At 46.3% G+C, this 22020-nt stretch overlaps 2 protein-coding genes across 6 annotated transcripts in view; one reads left to right on the forward strand and one right to left on the reverse strand.

The window, feature by feature from the left end:
* Nucleotides 1-5979, forward strand: part of LOC144501864 (multidrug and toxin extrusion protein 1-like) — a 127993-nt gene extending 122014 nt beyond the window's left edge. The window contains exons 15-17 of the mRNA XM_078225909.1: nucleotides 4704-4798; nucleotides 5194-5275; nucleotides 5741-5979. Of these exons, the coding sequence (XP_078082035.1) occupies nucleotides 4704-4798; nucleotides 5194-5275; nucleotides 5741-5979 (416 nt within the window). The remainder of the gene's footprint in view (nucleotides 1-4703; nucleotides 4799-5193; nucleotides 5276-5740) is intronic.
* A 3323-nt stretch (nucleotides 5980-9302) lies between these two features.
* The window catches only part of LOC144501228 (multidrug and toxin extrusion protein 1-like), a 58052-nt gene continuing 45334 nt past the window's right edge, over nucleotides 9303-22020 (reverse strand). For all 5 annotated transcript variants that reach the window (XM_078224683.1, XM_078224680.1, XM_078224684.1 and 2 more), the window contains 4 exons: nucleotides 21646-21778; nucleotides 19317-19411; nucleotides 14728-14809; nucleotides 9303-11306 (listed from right to left, as the gene is read on the reverse strand). In XM_078224683.1, the coding sequence (XP_078080809.1) occupies nucleotides 11068-11306; nucleotides 14728-14809; nucleotides 19317-19411; nucleotides 21646-21778 (549 nt within the window). In that variant the 3' untranslated portion in view covers nucleotides 9303-11067. The remainder of the gene's footprint in view (nucleotides 11307-14727; nucleotides 14810-19316; nucleotides 19412-21645; nucleotides 21779-22020) is intronic.

A 22020-nucleotide genomic window follows, 5' to 3' on the forward strand; every position in this document is an offset into this window, starting at 1 on the left:
CCACCGACCTGGGGAAAAGCTTCCCACCGTTCACCCTATCTATGCCTTTCATAATTTTATACACCTCTATTAAGTCTCCCCTCATCCTCCGTCTTTCCAGGGAGAACAACCCCAGTTTACCCAATCTCTCCTCATAACTAAGCCCCTCCATACCAGGCAACATCCTGGTAAACCTCCTCTGTACTCTCTCCAAAGCCTCCACGTCCTTCTGGTAGTGTGGCGACCAGAACTGGACGCAGTATTCCAAATGCGGCCGAACCAACGTTCTATACAACTGCAACCCAATCAATCAGTTCATTCAGGTTTGTTTGAACCTGGAGCTGCCAGTTGGGTTAAACTCTTTATGATGCTGTAAGTTGGGGTCCCACAAGTGGTCAGGAAGATGCTGGTGGTCTCCTTCTATCCCGTTTTCCGAGACAAAGTATTTCATTTGTTGAGCATACTAGGGCCAATAGGACCCCAAGCTATAGGAGCAGAATTAGGCCATTTGAAAGCAACCACATTATCCAATCAGCCAATGAAGTTATTTATAAATGATACAGTGGCACAGTGGTTAGCAATGCTGCCTCACAGCCCAGAGACCCGGGTTCGATTCCTGGATTGGGTAACTGTCAGTGCGGACTGTGGGAGGAAACCGGAGCACCCGGAGGAAACAAACACTGCCGGGGGGGGGGGAAGGACTCCTCCACTGTCACCCAAGGCCGGAATTGAATCCGGGTCCCTGGCGCTGTGAAGCAGCTGTGCTAACCACTATGCCACCGTGCCACCTTAAATGAGTGAGGATAGGAACAGAAGCAATGGCGACGATTCCTCCAGCACAGTCAGATAGGTTGACACTGGTGGCTGGGATTAACTGGGAAAAGGTTAGCGAGAGGAAGTTGCAGGAGTGAGATGGGAGAGGGAGGGAGATAGAGTCCAAATCTACCCAGATATCCTGTAGCAGCAGCAGGGGGCAGCCTAGGTCATGTGTTGGGAAAAGCTAGGGTAAACAAAACTCAACTGCAACTTTCCTGAAATGAAGTTATCCTGGAACTTCGCCAAGATAGTCTGATGAGAATTTCTCACGTTTTACTCTTGGCTTCCACAGGATGTATCAGCTTAGCAACATCACTGCTACAAGGAGCAATAAAAGATGCAGTGGGCTACATCTTCACCAGTGACGAGTTAGTAGAGAAAAGATCGCCTTCTTCAAGCATAAAACTCAAGCACATATATTTACTAAACTGATTCGGAATGTCTGATGTCTCTGTTTTCACTTTGCAGAAACATTGTTCACTTAGTTTCAGAAATAATTCCAATATGTGCCGTGAATCAATGGTTTCAATTCACCGTGGTGAGTATTTCAGTATCTGTGACATTATTACATGTTTACATGGAACATCCATGTTTCACTTTATTTATAAATATTCAGGGCGGGCTTTCCCAGTGCCTCCAGTAATGTCATCGGATGTTTGACTGCTTTCCACATTTCCTGCCGGAGATGGGACTGGAAAATCTTGATCTAGTTCGAGTTTAAATTTATTCTGTCCTATCAAGAAATCTTAATGATGGAACCCATCTGTCAGATTGTGCCAGTCACACCCCATAGCATTGTATTTCCATTTCCACTTGTGTTACAGATGAAATTGTATTAAGTTCACGGAGGCAGAAGTCCCTTCGCCGGAATCCCTTTATCTACAATTCCAACAGCAGTACACAGAGTGCTATCAGTCAGCAGTCTATCCTGGGGGGCGCCAGAGGAACTGACACTCCCAGTTATATGCAAAGTAAAGTCTCCCTGATTGGCCCATCAACAGGCCTCTTAATCAGGGAATTCATATTCCAATAGGCCAACTTCAATGGCCTTATTAAAGTCATCACTGGAAATCCACTATAGAGATGATCCGGAAGCTATTAGGGCTGTAATTGGCTGGTTTTAGACTTCTTGGCCGGTTATATAGATTTGCCTGTGGCTTGGATTCTCCAGTCCCACTGCAATGAATGAAGTTTCGGCTGAGCGCCAAATTATCCGTTCACGCTGGTGAGAATTTGGCATCTGTGTTTTGAAAATGGGAGGTACAGGGACTTCCAGTTGAATCCAGTTAGAAATTCATAAGTTCATAAGATATAGGAGCAGAATTAGGCCATTCGGCCCATCGAGTCCACTCCGCCATTCGATCATGGCCGATACGCTCCTCATCCCCATTTTCCTGCCTTCTCCCCATGACCCTTCAACCCATTACCGATTAAAAATCTGTCTAACTCCTCCTTGAGGTTACTCACTGTCCCAGCATCCACCGCACTTTGGGGCAGCGAATTCCACAGATTCTCAACCCTTTGGGAGAAGTAGTTTCTCCTCAACTCTGTTTTAAATTTGCTACCCCTTATCCTAAGGCTCTGATCTCTCGTCCTGGAATGCCCCACAAGAGGAAGCATCCGCTCCATGTCTACTTTATCCAGACCTTTTATCATCTTGTACACCTCAATTTGATCTCCCCTCATTCTTCTAAGTTCCAGAGAGTATCGGCCTAAACTGTTCAATCTCTCTTCATACGACAAACCCCTCATCTCTGGAATCAATCTAGTGAACCTCCTCTGAACTGCCTCCAATGCCACTACATCTTTCCTCAAGTAAGGGGACCAAAACTGTGCACAACTGTGCACAACTCTGCAGGGGGCAAAGTGGAATGGCGCACTTGGTATTTATCTACAGAACAGGCATCTCCATGGAATCACCACTCAGCTTATGCTGTGAGAAGCACCTGAGGAAATCCATCCCCATTTGTTATCTTGGAATGGGTTTGATGTGGTTCTGTTCTGAGCTCACTTTGTCTTTGATTTTAACTGATTTTGTTTTCGGTCAAAGTTTTATTAAAGTTGGCATGAACAGTTTGAAAGATGGAGTCCACAACAGTGAAATGTAGTCTCCCAGAGAAAAGGGGACGTCCCATCGCTTCCATGGCCTTGCAATGGAGACTGCAGGCTACAACCACTCAGGTTTGGATTGCAGGAACAGGAGCCCATTCACCTCCTCGCACCTGCTCAACGATGATCATGGCTAATCTGTATCTCAACTCTGTTTTCCTGTCTTGACTCCGTAATCCTTGATATGGTCACACAACAAAAGCATTAGCGATCTCTGTCTTGAAAGTTCCAATTGTTCTTCAGTATTCATTGACTTTGAGGGGGGGGAGACCCCAAACAAAGTGTGTGCTTTCAGTTCAAATTCAGATAAAGAGGCTTTCTTTATTACTTTTAACCACAGCAATGAATGGAAGCGAGTTGACTCTGGCGGCACGGTAGCACAGTTGTTAGCACTGCTGCCTCACAGTGCCAGGGACCTGGGTTCAATTCTGGCCTTGGGTCACTGCCTGTGTGGAGTTTGCACTTTCTCCCCGTGTCAGCGTGCGTTTGCTCCGGTTTCCACCCACAGTCCAAAGTTAGGTTGATTGGCCATGCTAAATTGACCCTAGTGTCAGGGGGATTAGCAGGGTAAATATGAGCGGTTACAGGGATAAGGCCTGGATTCTATAACTATATGAGCTATTCCAAACATAACATCAGTGACTGTGCAAACTGTAATCAACTGGTTCCAAATTATTTAAGGACAAGTTAAATGACTGGGTTTTAATTTCCTTGTAATGGAAATCACAGCAAGTAATCTCTGTTTGTCTGTTCTACAGTGCGTAAGCTGTGGAGTGTTAAGAGGAGCTACGAAGCAGAAACTGGGAGCTGTCGCCTACCTAGTTGGATATTGCCTAATTGGGCTTCCCATTGGAATCTCACTGACCTTTGCTGCCAAACTTGGTGTAATTGGTAGGACTTTTAAATAGCTTTTGTTCATGCCTGTGAATTGCTACCTCCCACCCACTCCTTAAAGTACCAGGGAAAACGCTTCATCTCAAGATCAGCACTGGAGTGTGCAACTAGGTGGAAGTTCCATCTCTGGGGTTCCACATCAGTCTAACCAGCCCTGTGTAATTTTGGGACCAGTGTCTATCAATACTCACCAACCAAGATGGCGTCGGAGAGAGGCGACTTCTTGCAAGCTGTGCCCAGCATACCTACTAATTCTATCTTTTACTCTCACTCTACGCTTCTAAAACTTTATTCTAACTCTTTTAAACTCTGCTCTAATTCAATTTCTCACGAAGAACATCTTCTTCCCTGCTGCCATCAGACTTTTGAATGGACCTATCTTGCATTAAGTTGATCTTTCTCTACACCCTAGCTACGACTGTAACACTACATTCTGCACTCTCTCCTTTCCTGCTCTATGAACGGTATGCTTTGTCTGTATAGCGCACAAGAAACAATACTTTTCACTGTGTGTTAATACATGTGACAATAATAAATCAAATCAAATCAAATCACTCTGTACCATTAGACATGGGACCTTCCTCCCAAGGCCATTTTCCATCTGTAACCATTGACACTGGAATATTGGCAGGAGGGAGGTATCAGAGCTGGACTGGGTCAGGGCACTCACCCAACTTTCAAACCTCTACTTTTCCAGCATGGATTGTTCAATATTAATCAGATTCCTGGCTGAATTCTTCTAATCCCAATTCCAATGTTGCTGTGGCCAAATGAAGACAAGTAGCTCCATGCAGGCTGACACCAATCATCTGATAAATGTGGAAAGAGTTTAATAAAGAAATATAAATGTAAGGAAAACTCAACAGCATCGTCCCCACACTCACTGCACCATTGTTATTTTGCAGGTTTCTGGTGCGGAATGTTAATAACTGGTGTTGTGCAATTAGTATTCTTTCTGACAGTGATGTACAGAATGAACTGGAAGGAAGCGTCCGATGAGGTAAGAGCAGACAATAGGAATTATTTATTACTGCAACCTTTTTGTGTAACTTTTCTTTTTCTTCCTCACCCCTTCCCACCCCTTGTCTCCTCGGACCACACACTGTACCCAGTTGGCAAAGCGAACAGTTGGCATGTCTCTTGGGTATTTTACCACTCAGTAGGAAAGTGCCAATTCTTCGATGTAAGTTCCCAAGCTGGATGCCTGGTGACATCATCTTTAAGAGTTCACAAGGCCCCCCCCCCCCTCCGCCCCCCCCTCCCTCCCCACCCCCCCCCTCCACCCCCCATTAAAAATGCATTAAAATGGGGGCTGGAGTTTGCGTTGTACAGAAAGTGTTTCCTCTGCTGTGTCCTTCTCCTGCTTTAAGGATGGGTTTTGTGTTTGGTTTCAAGGCTCTGGTTAATGCAGGTGTGATGAGAGATGTGGACACCCCAACCAGAACCTCTGCTGGTCAAACCCAATATCTGTCAACAGGTAAGAAGGAAAGTCGAGCTGAATTTAAATCATTACCCAGTCAACACATAAAAGTAGAGTAAGATTCTTCATGGGTAATTTTCATTGAATTATTCAATGTTATAAGTTAGATCACCTAAATTCTATCAATGAGTAGAAAGGACAGAGCAAATGCAGGTTAATCATGTGTTAAGTGTTGTGTTGATGTGTCCCCATAAACTTGTTGGCAAGGCCATATAGCCAGCCCTGTGCAGACAGTGAGTACAGAACTTTTGTAAAGAAGTAATTCAAAGGGAGAAGTCCAGTCATTAAGTTAATCACTGCTTTTGACAGGACCAATCACCTAGATATAGGTCACGTGGTATCGCCAATGGCTAATGGTCATGTGAGGAGATCATTGATCTGATCACCAGCCCTCGGAAGAACAATTGGACCAACTGGTACCATCATGTACTGACAACTTTCCAATGTGACTTTCCTTCACAGATATGGGCACAGTAAATGGTGCAGTGAATCCAATTCCCAACGTTTGTGAATTGGAACAAGAGACAAACAAGGAGCGGGTGACAGATGAGTCTTCCATTGTGGACACTGGAGTTACCACGGTTGGAGAAATCCTGTCCACAAAACAACTGATCATTCGCCGTGGCTTAGCCTTCCTCTCAGGGCCACTTATATTGGCAATTGGGCTGGTGATACACTTCATTCTCACAAAGGGCCCGTAGACCCCAGTGAATGTTGCAGAGACAAAGATTATTTACCACAGCCTGAACGGTAAGACTGTGCCCAAAGGACAGCAAGAGGGAAAAGTTTACACAAAAACCTGTTGCTACAAATGAACCCCAATCAACTGACAAATAAATAGTAAAGAAAGAATAATTAACAATGATCACCAGTGAACAGATTTAAATGTTTTCTGAACAGTTGAAATCTCAGTTGGCTAATGTTAAGCTGTGGTGTTTAAAAAGACAATTTGCCATTCAGTGGCTCTGCTAGAGCCCCAGTGAGAAAGCTGCCTATTCTTGTGACACAGTAAGAAGTCTCACAACACCAGGTTAGAGTCCAATAGGTTTATTTGGAATCACGAGCTTTCGGAGCGCTGCTCCTTCACCAGGTGGGTGGAAAGGTGTGTTCACAAACAGGGCTTATAAAGGCAAAGACACAATTGTAAGATAATGGTTGGAATGCGAGTCTTTACAGGTAATCAAGTCTTAAAGGTACAGACAATGTGAGTGGAGAGAGGGTTAAGCACAGGTTAAAGAGATGTGTATTGTCTCCAGACAGGACAGTTAGTGAGATTTTGCAAGCCCAGGCAAGCTGTGGGGGTTACAGATAGTGTGACATGAACCCAAGATCCCGGTTGAGGCAGTGCTCATGTGTGCGGAACTTGGCTATCAGTCTCTGCTCAGCGACTCTGCTCAACAGGGATCTTGGGTTCATGTCACACGATCTGTAACCCCCACGACTTGCCTGGGCTTGCAAAATCTCACTAACTGTCCTGTCTGGAGACAATACACATCTCTTTAACCTGTGCTTAACGCTCTCTCCACTCACATTGTCTGTACCTTTAAGACTTGATTACCTGTAAAGACTCGCATTCCAACCATTATTTTGTAAATTGAGTTTGTGTCTTTATATGCCCTGTTTGTGAACAGAACTCCCACTTACCTGACGAAGGAGCAGCGCTCCGAAAGCTAGTGGCTTTTGCTACCAAATAAACCTGTTGGACTTTAACCTGGTGTCGTGAGACTTCTTACTGTGTTTACCCCAGTCCAATGCCGGCATCTCCACATCATTCTTCTGACCACAGTAAGAAGTCTCACAACACCAGGTTAAAGTCCAACAGGTTTATTTGGAATCACGAGCTTTCGGAGCACTGCTCCTTCACCAGGTGGGTGGAAAGGTGTGTTCACAAACAGGGCTTATATAGGCAAAGACACAATTGTAAGATAATGGTTGGAATGCGAGTCTTTACAGGTAATCAAGTCTTTACAGATACAGACAGTGCGAGTGGAGAGAGGGATAATCACAGGTTAAAGAGGTGTGAATTGCTTCAACCCACCTTTCCACTCACCTGATGAAGGAGCAGCGCTCTGAAAGCTCGTGATTCCAAATAAACCTGTTGGACTTTAACCTGGTGTTGTGAGACATCTTACTGTGCCACGCCCCAGTCCAATGCCGGCATCTCCACTTCATTCTTACAACCAGGGTGTGAATGCTCAAGACGATATAGGAACAGCCTGACTTTCATCATGCTCATTAGCTAACATCCCAGACTCCTTCATCACTCTCCCCGGGTGTGTTTCATTCCAGCAGCTGGTCAGGCCCTCCAGAGGTGAGGATACCACACTATATATACTGTGCAGTCACTGGGAGTGAGAAGTGTCCCTGCAAACCTTCACCATTGACCACCAAACCCCAATGCAGTCTTATGGGAGGTCAAATAGAACCATAGAAAATTACAGCTCAGAAACAGGCCTTTTGGCCCTTCTTGTCTGTGCCGAACCATTTTTTGCCTAGTCCCACTGACCTGCACTTGGACCATATCCCTCCACACCCCTCTCATCCATGAACCCGTCCAAGTTTTTCTTAAATGTTAAAAGTGACCCCGCATTTACCACTTTATCCGGCAGCTCATTCCACACTCCCACCACTCTCTGCGTGAAGAAGCCCCCCCTAATATTCCCTTTAAACTTTTCTCCTTTCACCCTTAACCCATGCCCTCTGGTTTTTTTCTCCCCTAGCCTCAGTGGAAAAAGCCTGCTTGCATTCACTCTATCTATACCCATCAAAATCTTATACACCTCTATCAAATCTCCCCTCAATCTTCTACGCTCCAGGGAATAAAGTCCCAACCTATTCAATCTCTCTCTGTAACTCAGCTTCTCAAGTTCCGGCAACATCCTTGTGAACCTTCTCTGCACTCTTTCAATCTTATTTACATCCTTCCTGTAACTAGGTGACCAAAACTGTACACAATACTCCAAATTCGGCCTCACCAATGCCTTATATAACCTTACCATAACACTCCAACTTTTATACTCGATACTCCGATTTATAAAGGCCAATGTACCAAAGGCACTCTTTACGACCCTATCCACCTGTGACGTCAGTCTGATTAAAGTCATTACAATCTTACTGAATGGCGGAGCAGGCTCGAGGGTCCACTGCTCCGTCTTCGGAAGTAATTCTTTTGTCATTAATGTCTTACAGAAGACAATATCCATTTATTCGTAAAAACTGAAGAAATAGGGGGAGTGGGCCATACTCGAGCCTACTCTATCAATAACTAAGAGCATGGCTTTCTGATCTTCACTCAGTTTCCCACCTGATCGACATTTCCATTTATCTCTTTAGATCCCAAGAATTTATTGATTGCAGTTTTGAACGTACTCAATGACTGAGAATCCATAGCTCACTGGGATAGAGAATTCCAAGCATTTTCACAATCCTCGGAGTGGAGGAATTATTCCTCATCTCAGTCCTAAATGGTTGACCCCTTATCTGAGTCTATTTCCTAGAAATGTAGGAAAGAGGAGCGGGAGAAGGTCACTTGTTCCTTCGAGCCTGCTCCACCATTCAATATGATCATGGCTGAATCTGTATCTCAATGTATCTATATTCCCTGGACATCTTTAGAGTCTTGGCATCTATTTCTTCTAGTTCTGCCTAGGGGGGAACCCTAGGCAGAACTAGAAATAGGGACAGAAATATTGTCCCTTTGCAAACAATATTTGATACTGAGACACATAAGGAGACATTGGGACAAGTGACCAGAAGCTTGGCTTAAGAGATAGATTTCAAAGCGTGTCTTAAATGAAGAGAGATGGGAGGTGAGATGTTTAAGAAGGGTTCTCCAAAGCTTAAGGTTAGAATCAGGAATTTGAACCAAAACTCACTAATCAGTAAATTTACTTTATTCCGATGTTCTGTTGGAGAAATTGTACACGTGGACCCCTTCGCACTGGGTATATCAGCAAACCCACATTCCACATGAAAAACATTGCTGGCACCTGCAGAGAAGGAATGAATCCTGGCAAGACTTCGATCAGTGAGGACTTGACTTTATTTATTGTTTGCTGCATTGTGATTAGCATTCAGTAAGAAACATTCTATTAAAAAAGAACATATTTTGTACAAATGCACCATGCAAAAGTGATGCACTTATATTTTTGGCAGCACATTTGATCCAATGGAAAACACATTTGAAGAAAGAATTATTATTATAATGATAATGTAGCCTTATCTCCAAAACACATTTGGTAGTCTTACCCTAGGGTGTTGATCCCTGAGAAACGCCATCGTGAATTGTATTCGCGTTGGTAATTATTTTAATTTATTATTTAGTTAATTTACTCAGGTTTATACAATGATTGCTGACTGAAATTGCTTCACAATCTTATTACTCCACAATCTACAGCAAGGGATGACTAATGCAAATTTTTTCTGGAACATTCTGACCCATTGGTCCAACTTAGAAGATCAGTCTTTTTCCTCTTCAGACTGATATACTATCCAGGATTTTGCAGTGTTTAATCGTTTGATTGATCTTTGTTTGATTATGTTAATCTGTTCACTGAGTTATGTTCACTGTACTTGATTGCTTGAGCCTATGTAGAGCCTTTGACAGCTAAAGTAAATAGGAGCTACCAGAGAAAGAGCAAGATCTATGGAACTTGAGCTCTAGATGTGCATGGAGGTACCTTGTGATTGAAGGGCTATTTTAAAGTACTGAAAATAAACTTGTTGTAGACTTAACTAATCTCATCTCTGTATTGTTCTGAAGGAAATCAAATATATAAAATGTACAATAAATCAGCGAACACACAACAGCTTATTAGGCGTTGCCAAGTGTTTTTTTGGTGCAGTTGGGAACAGCTTTGCCTCAGACTTGCAGTTGGGAATAGCTTTGCCTCAGACTCGAAAGGTTTGAGGTTCAATCCCCCCCCTTCAAAATTACTTTGTGCTGTCATCTTCCGACCTACAGCCAGAAACTTACACGCCCCTATCAATTTCCAAAATACCCACACCAACAGCATTGAGCCTCTCGGTAATCTACAGCAATTGGACGTTGTGGCCTGAAGAGGGGAGACCAGCTCAAAAACAGTTCCACCTTAAAAGCAGAATAATACTTTGTGCGTTACATGCTGAAGTGCTTCATTTGACCGACTGGTGAGCTAGTACCTAGAATGTCTGTTAACATCTAATAAGTGTGCCCATGGTGTCATGTTGCATTATTCTACCTCTTTGGACCTGGTATTTAGATGTTTAGAAATTGGTTACGGGACCCTGAGACAACTCTAGGGTTCTATAGGCTTAATAGTACTTAAGAGAAATCAAATTTGGACATGACCTTTTTCTAAATTGTTATTTATTAATAATTATTTCTAACGATACTCTATTTAATCAACATATGGAAACCATCAAGTTTCTTGAGTTGTGCTATCAACAAATCCCTGTTAATTCAGAATTTGGATACCTTTGGTTCTTTTATGGGTTGTGAACTGCCTATCAGATGCCTACATGTTGCCAAGACTACTCCATTTATTAAATAGCTGGAAGGAGATTGGACATTCCCTGTAGACACTGATGGCCCAAGTGAACAGTAGTCTCTTGTGATCGAAATAAAAAACAAAAAGTGCTGGGAAAATTCAGCAGGTCTGGTAGCGTGCGTGGAAAGAGAAACAAGAGTTGATGCTTCGAGTCCAATATGATCCTTTTTCTTCAGATGTCTTGATATCCACTGGCTACTCCTCCCATGCTGCAGAATGTCACCTTGATCCCTGCATTTCTCTGCGTCATTTATCAAGAGTCTACGTGTGCTGTGCAATGGTTAATTGTATCGTCAGTCCAATGGCCAGTATAAGTGGTCCCAAAAGGAAGGCTAGGCCGCGACGGAGAATTAGTTGTTTTGTGGACAAGATTTCTCCAACGATGGTAACTCCGATTTCCAATCCAGCTGCGTCTTCTCTCAGCTGTTCTGTGTCTGTGCTACTCTCCACTTGGCTAAGATTGGTTAACACAATGACAGCAGGGTCCTCTGCATGCAGTCCTGGAAAGGAAAATCTCATTGAAAGATATGATGGAGCAAAGTGATTGCAGGAGCTTAGAGACTCAAACCCAATGACTTTGTTTAATCATTCATGGGATGCGGGCATCACTGGCTGGGCCAGCATTTATTGCCCATCCCCTTTAGAATCCTACAGTGCAGAAGGAGACCATTTGGCCCATTGAGTCACCCTGGCCCGATCCCCATAAAACTTCACCTATTTACTCTGTTAATCCCCCTGACACTAAGTGACAATTTAGCATGGCCAATCATAGAACATAGAACAAAGAATCTTTACAATGCAGAAGGAGGCCATTCAGCCCATCGGGTCTGCACCGATGACATTCCCATCCTGGCCCTATGCCCGTAACGCACATATTTACCCTGCTAATCCTCTGAAACTAGGGTCAATTTAACATGGCCAATCAACCTAGCCCACACATCTTTCGACACTAAGGGGTAATTGAGCATGGCCAATCAACCTAACCTACACATTTTGGACTGTGCAAGGAAACCAGAGCACCCGGAGGAAACCCACCCAGACATGGGGAGAATGTGCAAATGGCAGCACAGACACCCAAGTCTGAAATTGAACATGGGTCCCTGGTGCTGTGAGACAACAGTGCGAAACACTGTGCCACCATTTCAGCATTAAAATCAACCACATTACTATGGCTTTGGAGTCACATGTAGGCCAGACCAGGTAAGGACAGCAGATCTCCTTCCCTAAAGGACATTAGTGAACCAGATGGGTTTTTCCAACAATCAACAATGGTTTCATGGTCATAGTTAGACATTTTAATTTCAGATTTTTAGTGAATTTGAATTTCACCATCTGCTGTGGTGGGATTCGAGCCCGGGTCCCCAGAGTATTACCCTAAGTCATAGATCATAGAATCCCTTCAGTGCAGGAGGAGGCCATTCTGCCCATCGAGTCAGCACCAACCACAATCCCACCCAGGACCTATCCCTGTAACCCCACGTATTTACCCTGCTAATCCCCCTGACACTAAGGGGCAATTTAGCATGGCCAATCCACCTAACCCGCACATCTTTCAGACTGTGGGAGGAAACCGGAGCACCCGGAGGAAACCCACGCAGACACGGGGAGAACATGCAAACTCCACACAGTCACCCGAGCCGGGAATCGAACCCTTGGCGCTGTGAGGCAGCAGAGCTAACCATTGTGCCATCCTGCTGCCCTCTAGATTAGTTGTCGAGTGACAATACCTCAATGCCACTGCCTTCCCTAAAATCCTGTGAAAATTACCTGGTGGATGATGAAGTCTTGCCAAGTACCAAGCACCATCTGCATGCAGAACTACTTCCAAAATTGGACTGGTTTTATGAAATGCTTTGTTTCCTTGAGTTTTGCTCAGTGGTTTTCATCTTGCAGAGTGTAAAACTGCACCATAAATTACAGGCAAAGCTCTTTCACATTAAGAGCTGTTAAAATGAGGAATAAGTGCCTCCACAGTCAGAGCTATCCCTCTCCAAGGCTCCCTGTTTATGGTTCTCATAATGTTGTAGATCTCACCTCAGCCTCTGTCTTTCCAGTGAAAACAATCCTAGTTTATTCAACCTCTCCTCATAGCCAATGCCCTCAAGACCAGGCACTTTTGCCAAAGCTTAAAGAGTCACAGAGGTTTACAGCATGGAAACTGGCCCTTCGGCCCAACTTGTCCATTCCGCCCAGTTTTTACCACTAAGCTAGTCCCAATTGCCCACATTTGGCCCATATCCCTCGATACCCATCTTACCCATGTAACTGTCTAAATGCTTTTTAAAAGACAAAATTGTACCCGCCTTTACTAGAATCATAGAATCCTACAGTGCAGAAAGAGGCCATTCGGCCCATCGAGTCTGCACCAACCACAATCCCACCCAGGCCCTGTCCCCATATCCCTACGTGTTTACCCACTAATCCCTCTAACCTATGCATCCCGGGACACTAAGGAGCAATTTTAGCATGGTCAATCGACCTAACCCGCACATCTTTGGACTGTGGGAGGAAACCGGAGCACCCGGAGGAAACCCACGCAGACATGAGGAGAATGTGCAAACTCTGCACAGACAGAGACCCGAGCCGGGATTCGAACCCAGATCCCTGGAGCTATGAAGCAGCAGTGCTAACCACTGTGCCACTGTTCCGACTACTTAAGGGGCAGCACGGTGGCACAGTGGTTAGCACTGCTGCCTCACAACTACCGCTACCACTGGCAGTTCGTTCAGACACTCACCACCCGCTGAGTGAAAAAATTGCCCCTCTGGACCCTTTTGTATCTCTCCCCTCTCACCTTAAACCTCTGCCGTCCAGCTCCAGCTTCCACGTCTGTCTGGTAGTGTGGCGACAAGAACTGCATGCAATACTCCAAATGCGGCCTCACCCAGGTTTCATACAGCTGCAACATTATTTCCCCACTCTTGTACTCAATGCCCCGGCTGAAGCGTTCCATCTGATTACGTCAATCTCCCAGTGAGCAGGCTGGGTGAAGATTACTCGCTAAACTCGCCCCTGCACATACACTGTCGCGATGTTTCTGGGTGCCGCCTTTGAACTGCGCCCATTTCACAGTGAATTGTGGGAGCACCGTGACCATCACGACCAACACAGCTGGCATCCCAGCCAACCTCCCCTTCTCAAGAGGGCAAAGGGCCAGCAGCCACGTTGTTGGTAGATTTGACCATCTGTCAATGGACACCAATACAACCAGGGCACAGTTACAGCCCCTATCTGATTGCTGTGAACAACGATGGCACAGGTTGTCATCGAGGGCAGAGTTCTCATCCTGTTTCAGCTGGTTTCCTTGATACAATTCACTCCAAAATCAGTGTAACCCACGGAAAGGGTCTCGGAATTTGAAGTGCAAATGAGATTCAGCGCGCGCTGACTTTCCGTGACCTTTTACACCAGTCCAAAAATCAAAGAGTTGGAGCTGCTCGCAAAACTGCAAGGCGGTGGTGTAGCGGTAATGTCATTGGGTTAGTAATCAGGAGGTCCCAGACTAATGCTCTGGCGACACGGGTTCAAATCCCAGCATGGCACCTGGTTGAATTTAAGGGGCAGCGCGGTGGCGCAATGGTTGGCACGGCTGCCTCACAGCGCCAGGGGCCCGGGTTCGATTCCGACCTCGGGTCACTGTCTGTGTGGAGTCTGCACGTTCTCCCCGTGTCTGCGTGGGTTTCCTCCGGGTGCTCCGGTTTCCTCCCACAGTCCAAAGGTGTGTGGGTTAGGTGGATTGGCCATAAATTGTCAGGGGGATTAGCAGGGTAAATACGTGGGGTTACGGGGATAGGGCCTGGGTGGGACTATTGTCAGTGCAGGCTCGATGGGCTGAATGGTCTCTTCCTGCACTGTAGGGATGTTAGGATTCTGTGAACTTTCTAATGCCTAAATGGAAGGTTCACATTCTATTCTTCATACCTGTTGAAATGTCCTCAATCTGAGGATTCGAGGGGTTGCAAGTGGTGTCCACGGTGATCTTCATGCCTGCATTAACCATCGCCTTCAAAAAGAACACAAATTCTCAGTTAAAAGGAGAAGGAAAGTGATTCTGTACAATTTACAGCTACTCCTGGACCATTTTCCATACATTTCCCACAGCCGCTGGACAAATAGGATTTTTTTGATTCATTCATGGGACATGGGCATCGCTGGCTGGCCAGAATTATTGCCCATCCCTGGTTGCCTGAGGGCAGTTGCGCGTCAACCACATTGCAGTGGCACGGTGGCACAGTAGTTAGCACTGCTGCCTCACAGCGCCAGGGAACCGGGTTCGATTCCAGGTGGAGTCTGCACATGCTCCCCGTGTCTGCGTGGGTTTCCTCCGGGTGCTCCGGTTTCTTCCCACACTCGAAAAGAGGTGCTGGTTAGGTGCATTAGCCATGCTAAATTCTCCCTCAGTGTATCCGAACAGGCACCGGAGTGTGGCGACTAGGGAATTTTCACAGTAACTTCATTGCAGTGTTAATGTAACCCTACTTGTGACAGTAATAAGTAAACTTTACTGTGGCTCTGGAGTCACAAGTAGGCCAGACCAGGTAAGGACAGCAGATTTCCTTCCCTAAAGGACATTAGCGAACCAGATGGGCTTTTCCAATAATCGACAATGGTTTCATGGTCATCAGTAGATTCTTAATTCCAGAGTATTTTTGCTTATTGAATTCAAATTCCACCATCTGCCGTGACAGGATTCGAACCCGAATTCCCAGAACATTAGCTGAGTTTCTGGATTAAGAATCTAGCGATAATACCACGAGGCCTCCCTCATACCTGCGCACAAGATTGGACAGAATTTCAAAAGCGGCAAAGAATCGCAAAAAGATGAATAGGGAGGGAAAATTTATAAAGTACAGCAGAGGCTAGCTAGGGATAGCTATAGAAATATTTTAAAATGAACAGAGTCAGGAAAGTGAGTATTGGTCCTGTGGAAAGTGAGTCTGGGGAATTAACAATGGCAAATAACCAGATGTGGAGATGCCGGTGTTGGACTGGGGTAAGCACAGTAAGAAGTCTCACAACACCAGGTTAAAGTCCAACAGGTTTATTTGGTAGCAAATACCATAAGCTTTCGGAGCACTGCTCCTTCGTCAGATGGACTCCATCTGACGAAGGAGCAGCGCTCCGAAAGCTTATGGTATTTGCTACCAAATAAACCTGTTGGACTTTAACCTGGTGTTGTGAGACTTCTTACTGAAATAACCAGATGGCAGATGAATTGAATAAATATTTTTTATGGCTCTTCGCTATAGAGGATAGATTCTTGATTAAGAGATGGTGAAAGGTTATCCGGGGGAGGTAGGAATGGGGGATTGAGGTTACAATCAGATCAGCCATGGTCTTATAGAATGACGGAACAGGCTTGAGGGGCCGAGTGGCCTACTCCTGATTCACATGTTCGTGTGTATGTTCATATCTCTCAATGTCTCCGCACCCTTGACGGTGCATAGGTCAGACTTTCATCGGTTTCTGTAGCTAACTATTCCTGGAACAGGTCACACGGGTCTGTCGCCAGGGACAGACACACAGACACAGACAGACAGACAGACACTTTAGCATAACCAATCCGTCTAATCAGCACACCATTCAGACTGTGAGAGGAAACCGGAGCAACCCGGAGGAAACCCACGCAGACACGGGGAGAACGTGCAGACTCCGCACAGACGGTGACCCGAGGCCGGAATTGAACCCGGGTCCCTGTGAGACAGCAGTGCCACCCTCATGTTTATATGTTGATGGCCGAATTTCACAACTGAGTCTTATTTTGGCAAGGGACTGAAGTATGTGGAGTCAAACTGTGTGGATGGAGTCAAGATACAGATCAGCCAGAATCTATTTGAATGATGGGACAGGTTCAAGGGGCTGAATGGCCACCTTCTATTCCTCTGCTCATTAATTTGCTGCGCAGCGCAACCTAGAGGCCAGAGCCTGAAACTACATTGTGACAACTGAAAATAACAAAGTGATTTATAAATGAAATCATAGAACCCCTACAGTGCAGAAGGAGGCCATTCGGCCCATCGAGTCTGCACCAACCACAATCCCACCCAGGCCCTACCCCCACATATTTCACCCGCTAATCCCTCGAACCCATGCATCTCAGGGGCAATTTAAACCTGGCCAATCAACCTAACCCGCACATCTTTGGACTGTGGGAGGAAACCGGAGCACCTGGAGGAAACCCACGCAAACACGAGGAGAATGTGCAAACTCCACACAGACAGTGACCCAAGTCGGGAATCGAACTCGGGACCCTGGAGCTGTGAAGCAGCAGTGCTAACCACTGTGCTACCGTGCCGCCCCCTTGAGACAGTGCGAGATTGACTAAATAGTGTACCACTGGTTTTGAGTTATGTTTGTTCTAATTGTATATTTTGTCTATTGTAAAGGCCTACAGATAAATAAAGACTATATTCAGTGCTGCATATCATGGGAACTTTAACTGAGGGAAACTTCTCCCTGAGCTTCTTAGCTTTTTAAAATTCTTTCATGGGCTATGGGCATCACTGGCTGGCCAGCATTTATTGCCCATCCCTCGTTGCCTGAGGACTTTTAAGAGTCAACCCCCGCCTTGCTGTGGCTCTGGAGGTCATGTACAGTCCACACCAGGTAAGGATGACAGATTTCCTTCCCTAAAGGGCATTAACGAACCAGATGGTTTTTTACGAGAATTGACAATGGCTTTGTAGTCTTTTAATTCCAGATTTTAATCCAATTCAAATTTCACCATCTGCCGGGGTGGGATTCGAACCCGGGTCCCCAAAGCATTATCCTGGGTCTCTGATATACTCATCCAGTTAGTAAAATGAAAGAGATCGCCATCAACTTCAGGATGCATAGTGGAGAGCATGTCCCTGTCTACATCAATGGGGATGAAGTGGAAATGGTGAAGAACTTCAAGTTTTTAGGTGTCCAGATCATCAACAACCAGTCCTGCTCCCCCCATGCCAACACTATAGTTAAGAAAGCCCACCCATGCCTCTACTTTCTCAGGTGGCTAAGGAAATTTGGCATGTCCGCTACGACTCTCATCAACCTCTACTGATGCACCATAGAAAGCATCCTTTCTGGATGTATCACAGCTTGGTATGGCTCCAGCTCTGCCCAAGACTGCAAGGAACTACAAAGGATGGTGAACGTAGCCCGGTCCATCACGCAAACCAGCCTCCCATCCATTGACTCTGTCTACACTTCCCGCTGCCTCGGTAAAGCAGCCAGCATAATCAAGGACCCCATGTACCCTGGACATTCTCTCTTCCACCTTCTTCCATCGGGAAAAAGATACGTAAGTCTGAGATCACGTACCAATCGATTCAAGAACAGCTTCTTCCCTGCTGCCATCAGACTTTTGAATGGACCTACCATTTATTAAGGTGATCTTTCTCTACACCCTAGCTATGACTGTCACTACATTCTGCACTCTCTCCTTTCCTTCTCCCCATGTACTCGATGAACAGCATGCTTTGTCTGTATAGTGCGCAAGGAACAATGCCTTTCACTACATACTAATACATGTGACAATAATTGTTAGCACTGCTGCAACACAGCGCCAGGGACCCGGGTTCAATCCTGGCGCGGGTCACTGTGTAGAGTTTGCACATTCTCCCCGTGTCTGCATGGGTTTCCTCTGGGTGCTCTGGTTTTCTCCCACACTCCAAAAGACTTGGTGGTTAGATGCATTGGCCATGCTAAATTGCCCTTTAGTGTCAGGGGGATGAGCAGGGTAGAGATGCGGGGTTACGGGGATAGGGCCTGGGTGGGTTTGTGGTCGGTGCAGACTCGATGGGCCAAATGATCTCCTTCTGCACTGTAGAGATTCTATGATTTGATGACTAATAAATCAAATCAAAAATCAGTGATGATACCACTGCCTCCTGTGAGGAGGGGGGGGCTGAGGATGGGAGGGGGGATGAGGAGGGGTTTGAGGAGGGGAGGGGTGAGGAGGGGGGTGAGGAGGGAAGGGGTGAGGAGGAAAGGGGTGAGGAGGGGGGTGAGGAGGGGGGTGAGGAGGGGAGGGGTGAGGAGGGGAGGGGTGAGGAGGGGAGGGGTGAAGAGGGGTTGAGGAGGAGGGTGAGGAGGGGGGGTGAGGAGGGGGCGAGGAGGGAGGGGTGAGGAGGAGGGGAGTGAGAGGAGGGGGGTTAGGGGGGGTGAGGAAGGGGGCTGAGGATGGGAGGGGGTGAGGAGGGGGGTGAGGAGGGGGTGAGGAGGGAGGGGTGAGGAGGAGGGGGGTGAGGGGAGGGGGGTGAGAGGAGGGGGTGTTGGGGGGTTGCGGAAGGGGGGCTGAGGATGGGAGGGGGTGAGGAGGGGAGGTGAGGATGGGGGTGAGGAGGGGAATGAGGAGGGGGGGTGAGGAGGAGGTGGGGAGATGAGGAGGGGGGTGAGGGGAGGGGGGGGGGTTGCGGGGAGGGGGGATTAAGGGGAGGTGATGGTGAGTGACAGGGAAGACAACGGAAAGCAGAGGATAGAAAGACCCGGCGGAAACATCATTACTAACCTCTGTGAGCGGCACTCACCTGGTCAGATGCTTTATTCCAGTTCAATTTAGCAATCACAATTAGAAAGAAGACTGTTTGTACAACCACACAAATAAACAGTCCCGACCAAAGACCTGCAAAATCATAATGCTGCAGTGAATACACAGGCCACATTGCCGATATTCTCGCTATCCTACACACACATACCAGTTGGCTGTGCCATTGGACAGCTCCAGGACGTTAATACCACTCGTCTCCGCTGGCAATCATTAAAATCAGTTGAGACCGATGTTATTCAAGCCTCTCCATAACTTACAAAGCACAAGTCAGAAGCGTGATGAGGATTTCAGCAACACTCATCAAGCTCAGTACCATCGAGGTTGATCCTGGAGTTGAGAGCGTTGGCTTATGAGGAGAGACTGAGTAGACTGGGGCTATACTCATTGGAATTCAGAAGAACGAGGGGAGATCTTAAAGAAACATTATCAGATTATGAGGGATTAGATAAGATAGAAGTAGGGAAGTTGTTTCCGCTGGTGGGTAAAACTAGAACTCGGGGGCATGGCCTCAAAATAAGGGGGTGCAGATTTAGGACTGAGTTGAGGAGGAACTTCTTCACCCAAAGGGTTGTGAATCTGTGGAATTCCCTGCCCAGTGAAGCAGTTGAGGCTACCTCATTGAATGTTTTTAAGGCAAAGATAGATCCATTTTTGAACAGTAAAGGAATTAAAGGTTATGGTGAGCGGGTGGGTAAGTGGAGCTGAGTCCACAAAAAGATCAGCCATGATCTTATTGAATGGCGGAGTGGGCTCGAGGGGCCAGAGGGCCTACTCCTGCTCCGAGTTCTTATCTTCTTATGTAGGACAAAGCAGACTACTTGATTGGCAGCCCATCCACAACCTTACACATTTTTCCCCTCCCATCACTTGTCAGCATTGGCTGCAGTTTGCAGCATTTAAAGATGCATTGCAGCAACTCAGCAAGGCACCTTCAACAGCAACTTCCCAACCCACTACCTCTTTGGATAGTCAGATGTTCTTTCCTGGGATAGAAAAGTCAAGTACTCGGGGACATAGGTTTAAGGTGCGTGGGGAAGGGTTTAGAGGAGATGTGCGAGGCAAGTTTTTTACACAGAGGGTGGTGAATGTCTGGAACGCGCTGCCCGGGGAGGGGGTGGGAGCAGGTACGATAGCGGCATTTAAGGGGCATCTAGACAGATACACAAATAGGAAGGATACAGATTCGGTAAGTGCGTACGGTTTTAGTTTAGGCAGGTATCATATCGGCGCAGGCTTGGAGGGCTGAAGGGCCTGCTCCTGTGCTGTACTGTTCTTTGTTCTTTGTACTAAGCACAAGATTCACTGCAGCAACTCTTCAAGCCAAATCAACAGCACTTTCCAAACTTGTAACCTCTCCCATCTAGAAGGACAAGGGATACATGGGAACAGCACCACCTGCCATTTTCCCTCTGTGATAACCCCCATGCGTTCCAAGGGCCTGTTCCTGTGCTGTACTGTTCTTTGTTCTTTTGTTTTCTGCCATCTGGAAGGGCAGGGGCAACAGATACAGGAGAGGGTCATCAGCTTGGCGAGTCCAATTTCAAGTCCAAAGATGTGCAGGTTAGGTGGATTGGCCATGCTCAATTGCCTCTCAGTGTCAGGGGGACTAGCCAGGGTAAGTGCATGGAGTTATGGGGATAGGGGCTGGGTGGGATTGTGGTCGGTGCAGAGTCGATGGGATGAATGGCCTCCTTCTGCACTGGAGGATTCTATGATTCTATGAAGTCACGCACCATTTTGACATTGGTTAGATATTGGCCATTTCATCATCATTGTTGTGTGAAAGCTTGGGAACTCCCTTCTTAAAAACACTGGGGGCACCTTCTCTACACAGACGACAATGGCTTAAGAAGGAAGCCCATTATCACTTCCTCAAGAGTTACTGGGGATTAATGTCAGACTTTCACATATCCCAGGAATTAATTTTTAAAACAAATGGCAAATGCTTCACAAATGTCCACTGTTTCTTTGCAGGTGAAGGGACAAAGTGCAAAGGCCATTGAATTACACGCAAAGCATCAATGGTCTTCATATGTAATAAAGCTCTTGATGTCAGTTGACCTGTCAGGGTCAAGAGTTGAGTAAAGGTCAGAGGTCATACCTCACCCCAGAGGTGAAGGAAAGGCAAACCACAGTCCAATTCCATCTGACTGGCTCAGTGTCAGTGTCCTGGGAGAGTTGGGGGCAAGGCTAATGCCAACTTTCGCATCAAGGATACATTATATCGCGATAGGGCGACTCAACGGAGTTCAAGGGAAACAAAAATAACTGGGAGAAAATATCAAAACACACTTGAGATAAACTCCTACCTTGCACACCAAGATGTGCAGCAAACATCAGTGTGACACCAAGGGGAAACCCAATTGAGTAAAAGCCCACTAGGTTACCGATCGCTCCGAGCTTCTGCTTCCCAACTCCTCTTAGCACTCCGCCACTTACAGTCTGTAGGAGAGACAAAGCACAGGTTAACAATTCATCATCTTATCAAGTCACTTCAGAGACATGGATTCGTTTTTCTTTAAAAAATGTCCTCCCAAAGGGTGGTCAAATCAATGGACGGGATGTTACAACCTCGCTCAGCCTGAAACATCCCACCCGAGTTCAACCATCCCATTGTCCATCCCTCACCCGCTCCGATTCCCATGGGCCTTCCCAATGTCCATCCCTCACCCGCTCCGATTCCC

Source organism: Mustelus asterias, chromosome 12, assembly GCF_964213995.1.
Source record: "Mustelus asterias chromosome 12, sMusAst1.hap1.1, whole genome shotgun sequence".
NCBI classification, from domain to species: Eukaryota; Metazoa; Chordata; class Chondrichthyes; order Carcharhiniformes; family Triakidae; genus Mustelus; species Mustelus asterias.